Consider the following 21677-nt stretch of genomic DNA (forward strand, 5'->3'; position numbering starts at 1 on the left):
CAGCATTATGATATTTGTTTGAATTTAACTCAAAGCTTAACTTTGAGGAGTTTGATGACTAGCCTGGAAGCACAGTGCTATGAGTGTTCCTGAGACTTGCCCTGGTCTGTTGTAAACGAGGGCCATGGATATAAGATGTGAGTGGATGTTTCAATATCAGGCCTCCATTGAGGGTCTGAAGGTAGGGTCTACAGAGCACTCTGTTCACAAGTAGGTTAGCATATCCTAGAATGTTTCTGTTATTGGTAAACCTTGCACTTATGAGGAATCTCATTCCATATCTTGAAATAGAAAGTATATATTATTTGTAGAAATGTATCTTAGGAAAGTAGGCAATTGGAGTCTTAAACTTGAAAATTATCATCACAGTTTTTTTAATGTTTTTATTGATTTTAGAGAGAGGAGGGGAGAGGGAGAGAAACGTTGATGAAAGAGATGTTGATCGGCTGCCTCCTGCACACACAGCCGCCCAGCGCCCCCCTCCCCAGGAATTAAGCTCACAACCCAGGCATGTGTCCTGACCGGGACTCGAACCGGTGACCTCCTGATTCATGGGTCGATGCTCAACCAGTGGGCCACGCTGGCTGAGCTTATTATAGTTTTCTTAGAACATCTCTTGTATTTATGTAAGAATATCATTTTAATTTGCTTGATTATCTTGTCAGCTATCATAAATCTGATTTAATAGGTTCAAGGAAAGGACCCTTCAGTGGACATCACTCAGGACCTTGTAGATGAATCTGAAGAGGAGCGTTTTGATGATATGTCATCGCCAGGTTTAGAATTGCCATCTTGTGAATTAAGTCGTCTTGAGGAAATTGCAGAACTTGTGGCATCATCTTTACCTTCCCCCCTGCGTCGTGAAAAACTTGCACTAGCACTGGAAAATGAGGGTTATATTAAAAAGCTCTTAGAGCTTTTTCATGTATGTGAGGATTTGGAAAATATTGAAGGACTGCACCACTTGTATGAAATTATCAAAGGCATCTTCCTCTTGAATCGAACTGCTCTTTTCGAAGTTATGTTCTCTGAGGAATGTATAATGGATGTTATTGGATGCTTAGAATATGATCCTGCTTTATCACAACCACGAAAACACAGGGAGTTTCTAACAAAAACAGCCAAGTTTAAAGAAGTGATTCCCATATCAGATCCTGAGCTGAAACAAAAAATTCATCAGACATACAGAGTCCAGTATATACAAGATATGGTTCTACCTACCCCTTCAGTCTTTGAAGAAAATATGTTATCAACACTTCACTCCTTCATCTTTTTCAATAAGGTAGAGATTGTTGGTATGTTGCAGGTGAGTTTGATCATTTTTTTCCTACTTAAAACAATACCCGTTGGATCAGTAACATTTAAACTTTTAATTGTCTTAAGCAGAAATAATTTTGTGATCCTTTTAAATAACTGAGTTTTCTTTTAACAGTATGCCCAGTGTCAGGTCTGGTGTTTTAGGGTGCTTGTATCAGAATGGCCTAGGCTGCAATTTTCTGGATTCTGCACAAAATACGATTCAAAAATCTCTGAGCTGGCCAGTAGTCTGCATTTGTAACACTCCTGAAACCAAAAAACCTCTCAATATCATATCCCATAGCATGTGAATTAGTCTACTCTAACTGAAATAGAAGTCTGCATGGTGGAAAGGTTTGTGAGTTGCATACTTCCCGTTTTTTGTTTCTTTGATGCCCATGATATTATAAGAATAACAGATAGGTGATATGACTTGAAAGATATATTATAAAGCCTTACCTGAGATCTACAAACAAAATAATTATTTGAAACCTGAATTTGTTAAATAAAAAAGGAGGCAAATAAATATCAGTAAAAGCTACTTGGTAGTACATGTTATAAATGAGGCAGCAAATTTAATTTTCACGAGTGTATCTTTTTAGACACTTGCTGTATTTCCAGTGTCTTTGGCCTTTGTCACCCTTTAAAAAAAGGGACTTCAAATAGAAGTAATTTTACCAAAACTACTTTTCTGGAACTAGTAATAATTCCAGTTCATGTTGACTAATTTGACATGTTTTCCATTCATTTAAAACGGACACAAATAATATAGGCAATATAGTCCAGTAAGTATACTAGTAATCTTCTATACAGTGTATTATAATTGACAGTGGAGGAGGAAGAAGGGTTTTGGTACCAATTTCCATGTGTTCTTTGATATGAAACTAGTTTTTGCTAGTAGAGCCTGTATTCTGGTCCAGTTTTGATTCCTGGTTTCCTTGGATAGTACTGAGTGCTATGGGGCTTTTTCTTTAGCTCCACGTGGTTCTCATCTTGGTATGCAGTGATTTGTCCCTTCTGTGTTTTCTTGGTCTTTATACCTGTAAAATGCCAGTTTTACTTCTTAAGTAATGAATAATTGCAGCTTGTTAGTGCTTCTTTGAATAAGAGAATTTTACACATTTTTGACAAGGAGTGATGGAGGTATAATTTAAAGCAGGTTTTTACCACCTTAAGTACACAATCATATCTCTTACCATTGACTACTCTACATAATGCTATTAAATGTTCTTATTCTTTCTACTTCTGTACATCAAATGTAGCAGTTCAGAGAATCTTTTTTTAATTATTTGATTGCCTTTTGGTGGAATACATTATATCTGGGATACATCTTGAAATTGGATGTTATTTTAGGTATGGCCTATTTGTACATTTTAGAAAAAGTAAAGGTGGGAGTAACCAAACTACTTCAGTATCATAAAATGTTTCTTGAGCATCTAGAACAGGGAATATGGAGGTTATAATCTAGTGCAGCCGTGGGCAAACTACAGCCCGCGGGCCGGATCCGGACCATTTGAAATGAATAAAACTAAAAAAAAAAAAAAAAAAAAAGACCGTACCCTTTTATGTAATGATGTTTACTTTGAATTTATATTAGTTCACACAAACACTCCATCCATGCTTTTGTTCCGGCCCTCCGGTCCAGTTTAAGAATCCATTGTGGCTCTTGAGTCAAAAAGTTTGCCCACCCCTGATCTAGTGGGATATTATATGTGTACATACATATATATATATATATAGGTATGTATATATATATATATATATTTAGACTTAGGTATGTCTGTAGGGCTGAAGTAATGTTGAATTTACTTCTAGCCTGAGGTAGTATGGAATTAAAACAAAAATCTTTAAAATAGTGATGGAAAAAAATTAAATGGGCAATCAAGAAGGCTCTACTACTACCTATTGTGATTGGGCTTTGGTTAAATTTCTCAATCTCTCTCAGTTATAAAATAAGGAGGCAAGATAATACCTGAGGTTCTTTCCAAGTTCTTACCCTATGAGAATGTATTTTGAATCCTTTTAAAAATTTAATGCATATTAACACATTTCGTACCGCTCAGGAGTTTTCTCGTGTTTCGCACGCCATCTGTTAAGGACCACTCAGGAGTGTTCTCGTTTTTCACGCCCATGGAAAAAGGAGGGAATCTAGATACTTATGTAAATTTTGTTTGGTCCCTCTTCGTAGAGGAAAATGTTTTACGCAGTACCATATGTTAAAAAAGTACTAGGAACTTTAATTGTTTTTGTAAATAAAAATGTTATAATTATTGAAAAACAACACCTAAAATGCATTATGATGATTTAAATAACGTGCAGTTTGCCCAAAAACGTGCGGTCCCTGGCGGATGTCTTAGAGATTTCTATGTGGTACACAATGTTAAATTGTGTATATGGCTATCTTCAAATAATAGATGTTTCTTTAAAAGCTCTGAATGTAGCCTTTTAAAAAATTGAGTCATTTCTGTGTCTTTAAACATCAAGGAAGCTTTATTTTCATTTTAATCTTTATTTGAGAGGTTGTAGAACCTTAATTTCTAAAGTTAAAATTACGAAACCTTATGAAAACCAGGGTCTATAAATATGACCCATACCTGCTTTTGTAAATAAAGTTTTATTTGAATACAGCACACTCATTTACATACTGTATGGCTGCATCCTACTATGAAAACAGAGTTGAGTAGTTGTGGCAGAGACCATCTGGCCTGTAACAACAGAGTTGAGTTGTTGTGGCAGAGACCATATGGCCTGAAAAGTGTGAAATATTTAAAATGTGGCCCTTAAATAGACTTAGGAAATAGAGTGCTGCCAAAATATAAAGAACAATCTTTCTGTATAAATCTCCAATTTATCCGTTAATAGTTTGGTTTTTCTTTCTCTTTTAAAAAAAATAGCATCACCAATACCTTCCCTTTTTGCAGTTATTACAATTTGTATCTTTTATTATAGCATCTTGAAATTTTTTATTATACTTTTACCATTAAGTAGCATAATTTATCCTTTGATTTCACAGGAAGATGAAAAATTCCTGACAGATTTGTTTGCACAACTAACAGATGAAGCAACAGATGAGGAAAAAAGACAGGAATTGGTAAGAACTTTGATATTATAGAGGACGCAAAACTAAAACAACTGATTTTTTTATATTCACTGATCCTTTTTCCTAATTTCAGGTTAACTTTTTAAAAGAATTTTGTGCGTTTTCCCAAACGCTACAACCGCAAAACAGAGATGCTTTTTTCAAGACTTTGTCAAACATGGGCATATTACCAGCTTTAGAAGTCATCCTTGTAAGTCTGTTTCTCCTTACATTTAATTACTGTTATGTTTTTAATTCCCGAAGGTAACATATGTAACATGCAAGTATTTAATTATAGCCAATATTTAATATTAGCTGTGTATTACACAGTATCCTATATAATAAAAGCCTAATATGCAAATTGTCCCCTCAGGTGGTCGTTTGACCACTCACTATGAAGTGCGCTAACCACCAGGGGGTGGCACGAAACATGGCTCTGGCAGCAGGTTCTCAGGTGCTGGTTGCCCGCGAGGAGCCCACCCTGCACCCATGCAGCCTCTTCCTGGTGAGCCAGGCCGTAGCCGCCGGTACCACGGGCTGGCCAAGCTCCCCATGGGTTCGCGCAGGAGCTGGTCTGCAAGGCCAGATGGCTTCTGTGCAGCACCACTGGGCAGCCCAGTGGCCCACGCTGTGCCCTGGCTCACGGCATCCAGCTGCACTCACTGCATCTCCGCGTGGGGACTCGGGCACTGTGACTTAGGCTGGGGAGGGCGCGCGGGGACCCAGGTACTGCCCAGGGCCCAGAGGTCAGCTGGGACCTGCCCTTCCACGACAGATGCTCGTGCTTTGATCGCCGGCCATGCCTAAAGACTGCGGACCTCTAGTTAAAAAGCTATAAAATTCCAGTGTTAGAGTTCTTACATAGTGCTGAAAGAATCCTTAGGAATTTTCCATCCTATATGATAAAACCCTAATATGCAAATCGACTGAACAGCGGAATGACCTGTCGCTGTGATGTGCACTGACCATGAGCGGGCAGACGCTCAATACAGGAGCTGCCCCCTGGTGGTCAGTGCACTCCCCCACTCAGCCAGAAGCTGGGCTCACAGCTGGTGACACTGGGCAGCAGTTGCGGGAGCCTCTCCCACCTCCACTGCAGCGTTAAGGACCCCTTGGTGGACATTCCCCTGAGGGCTCCTGTCTGCAAGGGCGCAGGCTGGGCTGAGGGACCCCCCCCCCTCCCTCCCCAGTGCACGAATGCTGTGCACCAGGCCTCTAGTATCTATAATAACAAAAGGGTAATATGCTCATTAGACTGGACGTCTTCCAGATGTCCTTCCTGTCGAAGCCAGGGCGGGAGGGAAGCCAGCCCGGTCTTGGGTGCCCGTGGGTAGCCGAAGGAGGGAAGCAGCCTGGGTCCAAGGTGCCTGCAGCGGCCAGAGGAAGAAAGCAGCCCAGGTACCTGCGGCGCCTGGAGGAGGGAAGTCTGGGTCCCAGGTGCTGGAGGAAAGACAGTGCCAACAGCTGGGGGAAAGAAGGCCTACTCTTCCACGAATTTTTACTAGTTTTTAATAATGTGTTAACTTTGCAGCTTATTAGATGACATGTTAAAGTAGAAAAGTAAACAGGAATAAAGAAAGTATAACTTTATCCATGGAAAAGGGTTTTTACATGCAGAATTTCCTTTACCTCTTTTTTATTGCAGTGTTTTCTTATAATTTGTTAGGTTTTGAATTTATGTAGCCATACAAAAGTTCCATGTTTTTATAATATAGGAGAAATAAGTTCTTTTTATCTGCAGGGCATGGATGATACACAGGTGCGAAGTGCTGCTACTGATATATTCTCATACTTGGTTGAATATAATCCATCCATGGTACGAGAGTTTGTCATGCAGGAGGCACAACAGAATGATGATGTAAGTAAGAAGTTAACAGAGCAAAAAATAACCAACAAGGTAAATATTATTTGCACTAACAGTAACTGTACTTATTTAAGATTTAAATAGTTGATGTTTGGGAAAAGTGTAGCCATAATATCAATTGGCTTATTCTTCCCCTAAATCGGCGACTGTCTCAGTTTTAAAGTGTGTCTTACAGCAGTTATTTGTTAATGCTCAACTTAAATTTCTTTTTAAAATTTTTACATTATTTATTAATTCTGAAGTTAACTTTCTGTAATGTTTAAATCGTTGATCAATAAATTGTTATTCTGTATGTGGAATTAATAACTTTCCTAGGAAAACATTGACTTTGCTAGGGATTGAGTCTCAGAATCATCAAGAATGAAGAAATGAAGCACAGTCCCTTGGAAAGTATTTAGGGGCCCTTACCTAACCATACGGAACAAGCTGTTGTCTTGTTCATACATACACATATTTTTTACTTACTAATAAACTAAGATTTTCTGCCCTCAACTTCTTTTTTTTTTAATATATTTTATTGATTTTAGAGAAGAAGGGAGAGGGAGAGAGAGATAGAAACATCAGTGATGAGAGAGAATCATTGATTGGTTGCCTCCTGCATGCCCCCTCGTGGGGATCAAGCCCGCAACCCAGGCATGTGCCCTTGGCCGGAATCGAACCTGGGACCCTTCAGTCCACATGCCGACGTTCTATCCATTGAGCCTAACCAGCTAGGGCATGCCCTCAACTTCCTAAGGAGTGGGGTGAGAGTAGGGCACATCCTCTTAGGCTGGAATTGTGTGGATCTTTTTCTCTTACCATAGTTTTACAAAAAGAGAAAATAAACTTTTACTTTTAAAAAGATCCTAATTAATGTGTTGTGATGTCAAAATGAAGTAGACTGTAACTTCTATATTTAAGGTTGTTGTTTTTTAATTACCATTTTCTTTTATAAAATAGACCTATCTTGAAAGCCAAAATATCTGCATTAAAATAAAGGCTATTCTTATTGGTCCTGTAACCCACTAGTTGAAGATACATTAATGTAGCTTACTCAAATGCAGTAGGTCTCTTGATTCCTAGTCTTAATCATCATTTCCATATACTGTCTGCATTTTCTTTTTGTCTATCCTACCATTGCATATATAGGCAAGAGCAGGGATTTTATCATTGAATCCTTCTCAATTTTTATTTACTCCTTGTGCCAGGAACACCAGTCATAGTGACATTTGGAGTCTATAGAATATATTTATTCTCCTGTGTTTTCCTTTAAATATTATAATCTTGTTTCCCCGATTTCAGACATTCAGGTACCAACTAATTTTTTTCTTAAAGCGGAAACTTTATATTGTTTCCATAAATGGAGTATAGATATAGATATCATTTGCCATGAATAGAAGGAATCCCATAAAAATGCAGTGAAAGTAGAACAGTGTTATAAATTTTAGCTAAATATTCTTACTGTTAAAGCTATGAACCCAAGGCCCATTTGCCTTCTTCAGGAAGGATATTTTGTTATCAAAAGGTATAAAGATTATTAGTACCAAATTGAAACTTTGTTTTTGCTTTAATCAGAGGGATTTACAGATACTAGAAAAGGAAAGAAACTTTAATTTTGGTAGTATTTAGTGTAATGTGCCTGTGCCACATTTTAGGGAAACACTGCCATATACTGTTAAGTCAGTCAATCATTTCATTTTGTTTGAGGTTAACAAGATTGCTAGAGCTAGCTATAATGCTGTAGTATGTCATAGTATTTGCTTTTTCCATTCCCCCATAATAAGTGATCCTTATTGTATTTTTCTCACCAGGATATTTTGCTCATCAACCTCATTATAGAACATATGATTTGTGATACAGACCCTGAACTTGGAGGAGCAGTCCAACTTATGGGCCTGCTTCGAACTTTAGTTGACCCAGAGAACATGTTAGCTACTTCCAATGTAAGCCACGGGTGTTTTTCTGTTTATCATGCTAGTATAATGATTATTGCTGATAATAACCAATGCAGTTAAAGTTCATGGAAGTGTTTTTGGTTCCTTAGAAAACAGAAAAGACTGAATTTCTGGGTTTCTTCTACAAACACTGTATGCATGTCCTCACTGCTCCTTTACTGGCAAATACCACGGAAGACAAACCTAGCAAAGGTAAGATAATGCAGATTGGTAGTTCTTGAATTCTGAAACTCATGGTGTTAACATAGAGGTCTAATGTATTTTCAGAAGAGGTGTTCAAAGTAAAATTTCTTTAAAGTGTTATAATCAGAGATCAAAGAAAATAAGAATTGCTTTCGGATTTTTAAATTTTATTTTAATGGGAGGGCGCGGAGGGATTTATTGTTCCATTTATTTACCAGTATGCCCTCATGGGTTGATTTTTGTCCCCGATGAATCCACAACCTTGATGTATTGTGACAATGCTCTAACCAACTCTAGCTATCTGGCAAGGGCGCCTTCAGAATTTTAAAACAATTTTTTGTTGGCAGTATTTGTTTTTAGTTTGCATTTACATAGGTGAAATAAATAGAAGTAGCTATGAGAAAATTCATTTTAAGTTATTTATACTCGAGATGTGTAGTAGAGCAAAGCTTGTACTCAATATTAAGCTGTTTATATTTGCATTGAGGATGAATCAAAACATGATTATTTATTACTTCTGCATTTTATTCCTTTTGCTTTTACCTTGTCTGTTTAATTTAGAAAGTAGTTTTAGGGTCTTCATTGGGAAATTCCTTATTGAAGCTTTCCGAATAACTATATTATTTTGTCATATGAATTATCAGTATGAATATTTTAACTTACAGCACCGCTTAGGAAATAAATGTTAAATTTACTTTTAATGACCTTGGAAACAAGGTATACTCATTTCTCTTACCTACTTTATTCCTGTTAGGCAAAGCTTGAGGCTTTTTTCCAGACTCACATGTTTTATTCATCAAACATTTATTGAGAACCCATTGCATGGAAGGCATGTGCTATAATCTTTAGGGGCTTAATGGGGGAATTGAAAAAATTAGTAAAATACTTTCAGAGGCTTACTGCCTGGTGAGGAAGATACACCAATCATGGTAATTCCGTATGGATTCATTATGTATAGTAAAGGAGGCACAGAACACACTTCATTCATAGGAGTACAGAGAATAATTCCACCAAAGACTAGATGTGTCTGGCAGAACCTATGCTATGCTGAGGGTGTTAAAGACATGGTAGCGCATTCTTGCACTTGGAATAAAGCAGATGTAGTACATTTGTATCCCATCTCTGCTTTACTAACTTTTCAGACGCGGGTATTGTAAAACTAATTCCTCATAGAGTTATTTAGATGAAGAAAAAATGTAAAGCATCATTCTTAGTACATGGTAGGCATTCAGTGAATGTTAGTTTCCTTTTCCTTAACTTTAAAATATTTAGGTTAATAGAAGGAATTTTACTTGATTTGAATTTAGGTTCTTATATTTGGGGAGAAAAAGAAAATATCCATTAAATATAAATTGTGTTTTGTTTATTTTAGATGATTTTCAGACTGCCCAGTTGTTGGCACTTGTATTGGAATTGTTAACATTTTGTGTGGAGCATCATACCTACCACATAAAGAACTACATAATTAATAAGGACATCCTCCGGAGAGTGCTAGTGCTCATGGCTTCGAAGCATGCTTTCTTGGCATTATGTAAGTGTTGCTTCTGGTAGAATTACTTATCTATATACTATCATGTTGTTGGTATTTTTAGGTCTCATTGCCTAAGAAGAATTGATCACTGATTTCAGGTCAGAAGAGCTAATACTAAGCTACACCGATTATGTATTTGTGCCACATTTTGAGCAGCTGATTGTCCTGGCTTTATTCTTTCTCGTTAGTATCCAGCAAAGGGTTAAAGTATATCTGTAAAGTATATTGCCGTAGAGTGTTACATTCCATCATTAAGATGGCACCTGAGATCATTTTACCTCAGTTACTATTTTTTAACCTTAGATTGCATTACTAATTACAAATTAGGCATTCTTCTTGTTAGACTAGTCTCAAATGAAATCATGAAGAAACATTTTCATAATTTGGAAAATTTATATCTAATAGAACTGAGTTCACAAAGCACAGCCTCTCTCAAGTTACAGAATGCCTAGCACAGATGTCTACAGATGGTCCATTTTTTAATTCCACAAATGATTTTTCTCCAGCTTTATTGACATTGTGTTACCTCAGATATTTTAGAGCAGGGTGGCAGTTGTGGTGAAATCTGGCCTGTGGTCTATTTTTATGCAACTGGCAAACTGAAAAATGGTTTTTATGTTTTTAAAGGGTTGTTTAAAAAAGGTGAGAGACCATATGACCGACCATACGTGGCTCACAAAGCTTAGAGTATGTGCTGCGTACACTTTTATAGAATGGTTTGTCAACTCTTTTAGAGCAACAGATAGTCTTTTAACAAGGTTGTTTATGGTTACACAGTTCTCAAAAATTGACTTTCACTGTGTTCTTAAGACCCTACTTTATTGAAGTAAAAAACATTTTTTTCTATATTGGAAATAGGTTAATCCATTCTTGATCATATAGCAGCCAGCCTTCTTTGGTTAAGTTGGTAGACCAATTTTAGGGGTACCCTAGTGACTCATTAAGAGACATCTGCTGGTAACTAACTTATGCTTTTGGTTGTTTATAGGTAAGTTTGGTTGTTTTGTTACTGTTTAAAGGCATCATAGTCATACACTAATTAGGAACCTGAATATATATACCCGGTTTTGCTCGTTTTGGTTTACATCATTTAACATTTTTTTCCTTGATTTTTAAAAACATCCTTAAATTATAAAAACATTATATAAAACTGTTTCTGGTGTTGATTTGTTTTATCAACATTTTATCTTTTATTTATTAGAAATAGGTTTCCTTCTAAAAAGTTCATTTAATTTTCTATCAGGATAATAGTTGTTATACTTGACAGTTTTTCAGGCCTGTGTACACATTGCAGTATGTACTGAGAATACATCTGGACAGAGTATATTTTTCATTTTTCAGATATTTAAGTACAACTACTTTCTGCTAATTACCCAGAATCTTTGATAATACTTTAGTGATCGTTTTTTCCAGCCAGAAGTAATAGTATTGGTGGTATTAACCTAGACTGCTAAGGGCAGCAAAAAAATAAATTCATTATTTTGGTTCTATCCTGCTTTTGCATATGTTTATGAGCTTTATTAGCACATGTGAAAGAGGGTTTTTAAATTAATGTGCATTTTCCTTGTATACCTATCACAGCAAAAGTGAGCCCCAAGACCAAGTTGAGAGGGAGTTTATAATGAATGCTTTTTTGAATTATGTCCACCATAGAAGGTTTTGTTTGAAGGTGGGAAAGGGAGTTTGTGAGCTGGTGGGACGGAATGGAACATCTGAATAAAAATGTTAATCAGTTTATTTCAGTAAATTTAATAAAAATAAATACTACCATATTTCATTGATTCTAAGGCAGCGGTCGCCAATCTTTTGGACCACATGAACCACTGGTTGGTGACTGCTGCTCCAAAGGTTTTCTTCAACCAGCGGTCACCAACTTTTCGGACCTCACGGACCATCAGTGGTCCACGGTTGGCAACCGCTGCCCTAAGGTATATATTTGTATGCATTTATCATTTCTCAAATCAAGGTAAGTCTTCACAGTTAATGGCATGATCTGTAGTCCTGTTTGTTCATTTTGTTTTCCTAGTAGTAGAAAAGATAAAGAGTTTGCAATCAGTGGCATCTTCGATTTGAAGAAGTATGATACGTACTTGGAATTAGAAAAATGAAGATGATTTTGACCTGTACTCAGGAGATGGCCTATAAAAGTCAAAACACATCATCACAAGCACTATATTGTGATGTGTTTAGATGTTTAGTGGGTTTAGATGTTTAGTGGAAATGGTTTATTCTACATGAATAAGGCAGATCAGGGAAATTTTGAAAGAGTTCAGTTGAATTTCTATTAATCATGGGGCGAGTGTGGCATTCTTATTTGAACACGCTGTTAAGATGTGCAAATGTGGAAAGGTGGTGTGTGAGTGTTTGGGGGTGGGTAGAACACAAGTCCCATAGGAGAGTGGCAGGAAAGATCTCTTCAGTTCTCCATCTCATTTGGCTTGCAGTATTGCAAAGAAAATGTCTCATCATTTAATGAGAACTCTGAAGAGAATCATTACAAATTAATGGAAGTTTATCTTTTAGGAAATTCAAGCATGCCAGATAAATCTTAGTTATGTTTTATTATTAATATTTTCCAAATGAAGTTATTAATCCTAACCCTCAAATTATTCTCAGTGTGGCTATCTTCCCAGTACTGAGACTATAAGTAGCTTCTGAAAGAATATGCCAGTTAGTAGTAATGAGCTCTTTAGGACTGGCTTTGCAGTATACACGAGTTTTTATCAAGGATTTCTAGAAGAACTAAATATAATTTGAGATGATTTAAGGTATTTTTGGTCTTCTGAGAAAGGAGTACATTAAAATACTAGGTATAGTTTTGTAAGGGAGGGTTTTGTAAGTAAATTTAGATGCATACTTGTAAGGACAAAATATAAATGGTTAAATGTAAACAATTTGGGGACTTGGGGAACTTCATTTTTTATATCTGCTGCTGCTTAATTAGTATACTTTTATCATATTTAAAGACAACTAATCAAGTCTGTAGCTGAGACCAGCAGTACTTTCAAATATAGGTTAGAGATATGTACACACACACACACTAGTAATAGCAGTCTTATTTCTTGGCCTTTTCAGGATTCTTGCATCTTACTTTGTAGCCTTCTAGCTCACATTTTTATGTTGTCTGTATTTTTGTAGAAAACATGAAAATCTATAAGAGGAATGAGGTAATTTTGTTCGAGGTGCTTTTATTCAGCTATCATTTAATTACACAGGAGGCATAAAGTCTCAAACTTATTACATGAAATCTCATGTTGTATAAGGTAAAGATGGATTACTTGTTTTAGAGCTGATTGAAACTAAGCACAAAAGATCCCTGGCTTGTTAATAATGAAGGCTAGAGGTGTGAGTGGAAGTAGAGTGCACTTTACATTGAAAATCCTATGGTTATGTCAATTTGACATATCCCAAAAGCTTTCTCTCATACTCCGTTGAGCAACTTGCCTTCTCAGAACTCTGGTAAATTTTTGAAAGCATTTTTTTTTATCCAACAGCAAAAAATAGTGGTTGGATATTCTCGATGCAGGTTCTTTTTGGGAAAAGGTTTGAGTGGAAACAATACAAGTTTTGATAAAAATAAATGAGGGCAAATGGAAATGAGCAGAACAAAAAGACCTTAGAACTACCTTCCATCTGTATCAGCAGTTTCTGAACAGAACTGCTCTTGAGGAAATGGTGGTGCTCTCTGCATACCCCCTTAGTCTTAGTGAATTCTAGGAAGGGAGCTACTTTTCACTTAACCTAGGAACTGCATGCAGACCACAGGGTTCAGCTAGTGTGTGTTATGGTAGGACACAAGTCTCCACAAAGCCTGCAAAGTTAGAGTACCAATTCTTAGTAGCTCTTGCCTTAATTACTAAAAGCTTAAAATTTGGCCTTAGTAGCATGAGCTCTAAAGTATTGACTTTTATTCTCACAAATGGAACTGCCTCACTAAGTTCATTTGTCTAGTAATAAAAGAAAAACCAAACTCTAAAACCATTGTTTTGGGAAAATAAACCCTTGTTCTGGTTTGACTTAAAACACAGAAAGATGCCTCTTATTGTATAAAATGTCTTATTTCACCATGCTTATGTATTTGAAAATAGTCATTAGTTTAAAAAATAAAATGCAATTGCTATTATATAAACTATTTTGAAATTCCCTGCCCAGAGTGTCTCTTTAGAAAGAAACACTCTTAAAGTTGGATTGTTAAAGCAGTTTATAATCAACTGTACCTGATTGGGCATTCACTTGTGCACCTCTTTTCTGCCAACGAAAGAAAAATTGAGCTGCTTTACTCCTCTGCCTTCCCACCCAGAAACCGTGTCAGCATGGTTGCCTGGCTACCTGCTCATGAAGGACTTGATTAATAACAAATTGGCAATTTAACGAGCCACTTCCATGATCTCCAAAGAAACCAAAATACAAACACAATATTTAATCTTGCCAACCGAAGACGATGTGACTGCATGAAGTGAGTATGCTTTTTTGAACTGTTTACAGTAACTGGGGCATTAACTTACTGATAATTCCATTTAGGTAAAGAGGGCTTTGTTGAAGTCTAGCTGTCTGCGTATATTTGGATCTTGACGAATGGTGACTTAACTCCCCATACCTCAAGATGTAAATATACCTTTTAATCTGTAAGTTAAAGCCTAATTAATTGTAAAAAAGGAAAACTATGAAAAAAATTTAAAAAGCATACTCGCTGCAATAAGCATAGAGGACCACATTTTAAAAATAACATCCTCTAAATTTATTTTAAAATATAGCAAGGCAAATTTTGGGTCATGCAGATTTTTGTGGTTTATAGCATTTCTCCAAGCACGTCCACAAATAAACCAATGCAACCATGTGTTCTGATGCAAAATAATAAAGTGTCCAAAAGTAATGGTCAAATTATACCAGTGGATTGCCCTAATAAAACAATGGTTTTTCTGTTGTTTTGACGGTATATATAAACGGATATATTTAGATTCTCATCTTAAGTAGTATGATAGGTTAATTCATTCATTAGCCCTATCTTAGTTCCTATGTCAGCTGTAAAGTACATTTTGGTGGTCATTAGTAACTTCCAGAATTTTCCTGGCTCTCTAAGACTTGTGTTCTATGATGACACACACTACTCTTAGAATACATTTTTCTGGTAACCCTTTCGTAATCCTTATCTTTAGGTTCATACTTCTGGAAGCAGTAACATCACTGCACGAAGAATTATATTTATTAGACATTTTTTTGTGTGTGAGTCTAAAATATGGAAGTGTGGTATATAATTTGAATAATACCTCTTCATTTCAGGTGCTCTTCGTTTTAAGAGAAAGATTATTGGATTAAAAGATGAGTTTTACAACCGCTACATAATGAAAAGCTTTTTGTTTGAGCCAGTAGTCAAAGCATTTCTCAACAATGGATCCCGCTACAATCTGATGAACTCTGCCATAATAGAGATGTTTGAATTTATTAGAGTGGTAGGTTCTGTACTTTATTAGTTAGGTTTTGGTTTTAATTATTGAGGAACTTTAATCTGCATTATTGGTACTTCGGCTTGAGTTATTGTATTTGAAGATAATTTTTTAAAAGAAAACGTGTGTTACCAAAAGCTTGTGAGAGAGTGTCAATTCAAACTAATAAAAACCAAAATAATCTCTCTCAGCAGCTATGATTCCTTTTTGTAGGATAGTTTGAAAACTGCTATAATACTGTCAGGGTAATCATTTTAAGAAAGTAACATTACAGTTGATAACTATTTAGATGTGTTTTTGTTTAACTTTCTTGACTTTCTCCCACATATATCTTTTTTACTTCTTTTCTAAACTTTTTATCTATTTTTTAATACATGTTTTTATTGATTTTAGAGCAAGAAAGGAATGGAAAGGGAGAGAGAGAAATATCAATTGGCGGCCTCCTGCATGCTCCCTACTGGGGACCGAGGCCGCAACTTGGGCATGTGCCCTGACCAGGAATTGAACTGGCAACCTTTTGGTGCATGGGACGACGCTCAGCCAACTGAGCCACACTGGCCATGGCTCTCCCATATATTTCTAAAGGGCAATTTCATAACAAACTCTTCTTGGTTCTTTAATAATATATTAGGTTAGTGCTTTTCAAATATTGGTGTGTGTTAGAGTTATCTGTGGCATGCTTTTTAAAAAATTATGGTAAAGTGTATACGTAATATAAAATTTGCCATTTTAACCATTTCTAAGTATATAATTCAGTGGCATTAAGTGCGTTCACATTGTTGCGCAACCATTACCACCATCCACCTCCAACACTTTAGGATGATTTAAAATCTGCCCAGATGGTACCTGGGCATTTACTTTGGAAAGACCCACAGATAATGCTGAGGTACACCAAAAACTGGGGACTACTGAAGGACCCAGTATGGTATGCCCATTTTTATTGTTTGATGATCTCTAAGATAGTATAATAATTCTATGAAGTCAGACTATTTTGGGTGGGTTTGTCAGTTCATGACAAGGAAGTCATATCTTTCTAAAATAGCATTTCATCTCATTTTTTATTATAATTCTTTTTTATAGGAAGATATAAAATCATTGACTGCTCATGTTATTGAAAATTACTGGAAAGCACTGGAAGATGTAGATTATGTACAGACATTTAAAGGATTAAAATTGAGATTTGAACAACAAAGAGAAAGGCAAGATAATCCCAAACTTGACAGGTAAGTTACCCCGTATTTGAACCTGTTCATTCAGTGACAAGTTGTAGGGCAGTGACTCTTGTATTGCTTGTATTTTGCTTGTTTGGCTTGGCAGAGGAGGAGGAAACAGCAGCTAGTGACTAGAAGTGGTAGGGTTCTGTACAATGGTCAGTGTCAGTGTTTCCCTGAAGATGTAGGTGGATTTGATCTGTGGGCTCTTCCTCAAGCATATATCAAGCTAGATAATGAAAAAGAAAAGAATGCCACTTACGTGGCATTGAAGCTTCATGTGTCCAAACAAATCAAAATATTATCTTACTTGCTTTGAATTACAAAGTATTTTTAAGAACTCTTGTACATTTTCCTAAATACCTGAATTCACATACTTATGCTATATTTTAAAATCCATAAATTATGACTTGTTAATTCCTAATGTTAAGTTTAGTAACTGATCTGTAGTAGTATAATTTTGATCATAGGAAGTTTGATTCCACTAGTTAATACTAGATAGATATGGCAGTGTGTTTCTAAATTACATGTCGGGTAAAATCTGTTTTTGTCAGTCTTTAGTGTATAAATCTGTTTTATCCCATTTATTAAGACTGTATCTGATTCAGCTCTGACCAGTTTGGCTCAGTGGCTAGAGCGTCAGCCTGTGAACTGAAGAGTCCCAGGTTCCATTCCGGTCAAAGGCATGTACCTTGGTTGCCGGCACATCCCCAGTAGGTGGTGTACAGGAGGCAGCTGATGGATGTTTCTCTCTCTCTTCCTCTCTGTAAAAATTCAATAAAATATATTTTAAAATAAAAGACTGTATCTAATTCAGAACAATACTTGAAGAATATCTAGTGAAGTCTTTATGAGTCTGTTTACTCTATCTTCTCTTTACTCATAGTATGCGGTCCATTTTGAGGAATCATAGATATCGAAGAGATGCCAGAACACTCGAAGATGAAGAGGAGATGTGGTTCAACGCAGATGAAGATGATATGGAAGATGGAGAAGCTGTAGTGTCTCCATCTGACAAAGCTAAAAATGATGATGATATTATGGATCCAATAAGTAAATTCATGGAAAGGAAGAAATGTATGTTGAAAATATGAACAAGGAGAAATGAAGTCTTTCTCACCTTATGTTTATTCTTATTTTGTGACTGTATGATTGGTATCTGATTTGTATGTATGACAACATAAATTTAAAGATGTTGCTTATAAGAGTGTGAATATTTCTGTTGTGAAAGCATAAACTAAATTTTCTTAATTTTACTTAAGGAGAAAATTATCAGAAAGAGTAGAAACACTAAATATGATACTGAAGGTTTCATTCCTTATCAGTAATAAAAATTCAGTAGTTATGATGTTTTAGTATTTTGCTAAGTGAGTTTTGTTCAGAGATTGATCTTCAGTGTTTCTCCCTAGAAGAGGAGTAAACTGTGTTCTAGTGTCTCCTCATTTGGGGGATTTTTAAAGATGAGTATGTTTGACAACTATTGACAACATTCTTATTTTTAGTAAAAGAAAGTGAGGAAAAGGAGGTACTTCTGAAAACAAATCTTTCCGGCCGGCAAAGCCCAAGTTTCAAGCTTTCCCTCTCTAGTGGGACAAAGACTAACCTCACCAGCCAGTCACCTGCAACGAACCTGCCTGGATCCCCAGGGTCGCCTGGATCCCCAGGATCTCCTGGATCTCCTGGATCCGTCCCTAAAAATACATCTCAGACGGCAGCTATTACTACCAAGGTACACTTTTGACTCCCAGGCCTATCTAATTTAAGCTTTCTCAACAATAATTTTTGTGACAGTTACTGTCTTTTGGAACTGATTTAAATTTGTGAACTACAGAATCATTCTCCTATCATCACTTGAACTAACTTACGTTTTTTGTGACCAATATAGGAGTCTGAATATATTCTAATTTTGGTTATTTGCATTTTAGAATCTCAAGTTCAGATTTGTATGTGTCACAACATTTACAGGAATTTAAAAGTTATGTTATTTTTTTTATTTTAAATTTTTAAATACTTTTATTGATTTCAGAGAGGAATGGAGAGGGAGGGAGAGAGAAACAATGATTAGAGAGAGTCACTGATCAGCTGCTTCCTACACACCCCATACTAGGGATTGAGCCCGCAACCCAGGCATGTGCCCTGACCGGCAATCAAACCCTTAACTACTCCTGGTTCATAGGTCGATGTTCAACCACTGAGCCAGGCCAGCTGGGCTTAAGTTATTTTTTTATCAATTTTCCCAGTTAATACCAAGATAAAGACTTTGTGGGGAAAAGATAATCTAAATATCTAGACACGTCTGACTTTATTTTGCCAAGCAAGGTTTATAAAAAGGAGTAAACCATCTATTAGTAACATTTCATTTAAAAAACTGATCAAAATTTTGACACCAAAAATGTAGGAAAGAGATTCTCAGAATGAAAATCAATTCATTGGGCTGCTTTATGCTGCTCTGGATTAGCATAACAGACTAGCATTTGGGATTCATTGATCTAAATCAGAAATATAATGCTCACCAATACATTATCATTCCTCTGATGTGAGCAGGGACCCCTAGGCTAAAAGTGAATGTGAGAAATGCTGAGATGAAGAGAAAGGCTCCAGGCAAGAGCTGTTTGAATCTCACCACCCACCCTCCTAAATAAAGTGAACTACAGTGGTTTCTGGTCGTGAGCAGGTCTCTGGGAAGTCCAGATGAAATGATGGGGAGGGGACAGGGCTGAATCACTTTCCTGATGTTTGATGTTTGTGTGCCCTCATTTCTAGTGGTCTGTTTAATCTTTTGTAGATATTTTGATATACTATATAAACTTTGCTTAAAAAATTTTAATGCATTGTTAATCTTAACATTTTAAATTTAGTCATTTATGTTTTGATCTCCTGGGTGATCTAGGATTATAAACTACTAAATTTATGTTTTACTCTGGAAAATTTAGGAAATAGATAAAAATAATGAATTTTCAGTTATATATAATCTCACTACCCAGAAATAACCACGGTTGTATTGAGATGGGGGTGGGGTTCTATATCCTTTACCCAAACTTAAAACATGTTGAAAATATGGTGTTTTCTTTAAATAATCCTTGTTTTTTGAACAGGGAGGCCTCGTGGGTCTGGTAGATTATCCTGATGATGATGAGGATGACGACGAGGATGAAGACAAGGAAGACATGCTACCATTGTCAAAGAAAGCAAAGTTTGAGTCATAATAATGGCAACTGCCTACAATCAGTACCTGTTGAAAAAACTGGTTCTTCTACCCCTATCCCCTACAAAATTCACAACAAAGCAGTGGTCTCTTGTGAATGACTGACAGATCAGCCTCGCACACTTGACCTCTGCTCATCAAGTGCCAATTCAAAGGAGCAGAAGGAGGGGATATTATACATTAGGGGAAAGACGTAAGCCTTGAGCTCTCCAGCTTGGACCACACATTGCCCTTTTCTCAGGGAAGGAAATGGAAACATAAAGCCAACAGGGCAGGGGTTTTGTAAGTGGAACTCTGGATTGACTGGTCAGTTGCTACAATCAGAATATGCTTTGTCGGACCATGTTTGGGACTCAGAAGGATAGGCTTTTCAGCCATAATTCTTCACTAGTTAAGAATGCCAGCAGTTTCTTTGTATAAAGAGACCTGCCTTTAAAACCATACATTCTGAACATTTTAGTCAAGCTACAACAGGTTTGGAAAACCTATGGGGGAGGGGTGAATACAAAATTTCCTCTTTTTTATCTGTTCCCTTTGCCCTTCGAACTGCAGATTTTTTAAAAGTGGGGATTTGTCCCTACTTGATTAAAGATTGAGTGGAATTCTAGATGTGGTCATTTGTGTCATAATTTTTTTGTTTCATTTTGTTTTTGGATTTTTTGCTCCCCTGAGTGTATGCTTAGTTGAGTATATATATTTGGGACCATTAAAACTTTTTTTGATGTAATATAACCTAACGTTGTGCTGGTACCTGTTTCACCATGTGTAATTTTTGTTCTACATCACAGTTCTTAATTTGTTTAGAGTTTTATGAAAGATGGTATAGTTTTTATTGACAAAAGCAAAGTAATCTTACAACTATGTGCATACAAAAGCAATACTATTTTGTGACTAAATATTTTATATTAAAATTTACATCAGCAACTGTCTTGAGAATTCAGGGAAATAGAGTGGAATTTAAACTTTCAACAGTTTTGTTAAACCTAGAACAGTGACATTAGTATTCCAAAGAGATTCTGAAACTTCATATCTTGGGAAAATGACGGTACATTAAATAAAAATTGAGGATGGATGATTTAAAAATTAACATTTGACTTTTGAATAATAAAAAGAAAAGTGAAGAGTAATAGAAATTGTATTAGTTGTATGTTTCTTTTCTTTTTTTAAATTACTCCCTTTGGAATACCAGTTGGAGTTGATGGTGGTGGTTCCTAAATTAATACCTGGCCAGAGGACCATCAGCTAGTACCTTTTAAAACAGTTTTTTTTTTTTAAATAGGTTTTTTTCTTGTCTTAGGTGTGCTAAAATGAAAAAAATCTCAATTCCACATACCCTCACTTTAAGTGAAGATTTTAGAATTTACTGAAGAATATATTTGCAAATGTGAGTAAAAATTCATATCCAGGAAAGAATACTGTTTTAATTAAGCACTGTGTGCTTCTAAGCTTTTCGTTTGCTTTGGTCTTTAGTAAATTCTAATTTGTGGTACCAAAAATAAGGTTATATTGAATAGTTGGGTGGAAATCCAGAAAGCAACATTTGCTACACTCGAGGAGAGTTTTGTTTTTAGCTAATTGAAACTTTGAGTGTATAATTAAATAGAAGAGTTCAAGTGTATTTCACTACAGTATAGGGCTACTTCTGAGTCACAAGTTCTGGCTATTAATAATTGAAGTTTATCCACTTATCTTGCAAATAAAGATAAGAAAAACGTAATAGGATCTAAGTTAATTATATCATGTGCCATGTGAAATGAAAGTACCATGTGAAATGTTTTGCTTTAAGCATACAGTTTATTGTTTATGTTTATTTAAGAACTTAGTTTTTAATTTCTGGTATCTCTCTTTTTGTATTTTTATGACAACATATTGAATGCTGCAATAGCTTATCAGCTCTGGTGGCATCATGTAGGTATTGTAAAAATCCCAG

The 21677-nt window shown here is 36.0% G+C and overlaps 1 protein-coding gene across 2 annotated transcripts in view; it reads left to right on the forward strand.

The window, feature by feature from the left end:
• PPP4R3A (protein phosphatase 4 regulatory subunit 3A) overlaps nt 1–20479 on the forward strand; it is a 37919-nt gene extending 17440 nt beyond the window's left edge. Inside the window, exons 4-15 of one of the 2 annotated variants that reach the window (XM_081089669.1) lie at nt 689–1306; nt 4310–4387; nt 4470–4586; nt 6117–6272; nt 8030–8161; nt 8263–8365; nt 9729–9887; nt 15168–15337; nt 16412–16554; nt 17429–17619; nt 18045–18271; nt 19638–20479. In XM_081089669.1, coding sequence (XP_080945795.1) covers nt 689–1306; nt 4310–4387; nt 4470–4586; nt 6117–6272; nt 8030–8161; nt 8263–8365; nt 9729–9887; nt 15168–15337; nt 16412–16554; nt 17429–17619; nt 18045–18271; nt 19638–19748 — 2205 coding nt within the window. In that variant the 3' untranslated portion in view covers nt 19749–20479. The remainder of the gene's footprint in view (nt 1–688; nt 1307–4309; nt 4388–4469; nt 4587–6116; nt 6273–8029; nt 8162–8262; nt 8366–9728; nt 9888–15167; nt 15338–16411; nt 16555–17428; nt 17620–18044; nt 18272–19637) is intronic. The other variant, XM_081089670.1, reaches the window with a different exon arrangement.
• The last annotated feature ends 1198 nt before the right edge of the window (nt 20480–21677 follow it).

This window comes from Myotis nattereri (assembly GCF_964212035.1).
Source record: "Myotis nattereri genome assembly, chromosome: 1".
Lineage (NCBI taxonomy): Eukaryota > Metazoa > Chordata > Mammalia > Chiroptera > Vespertilionidae > Myotis > Myotis nattereri.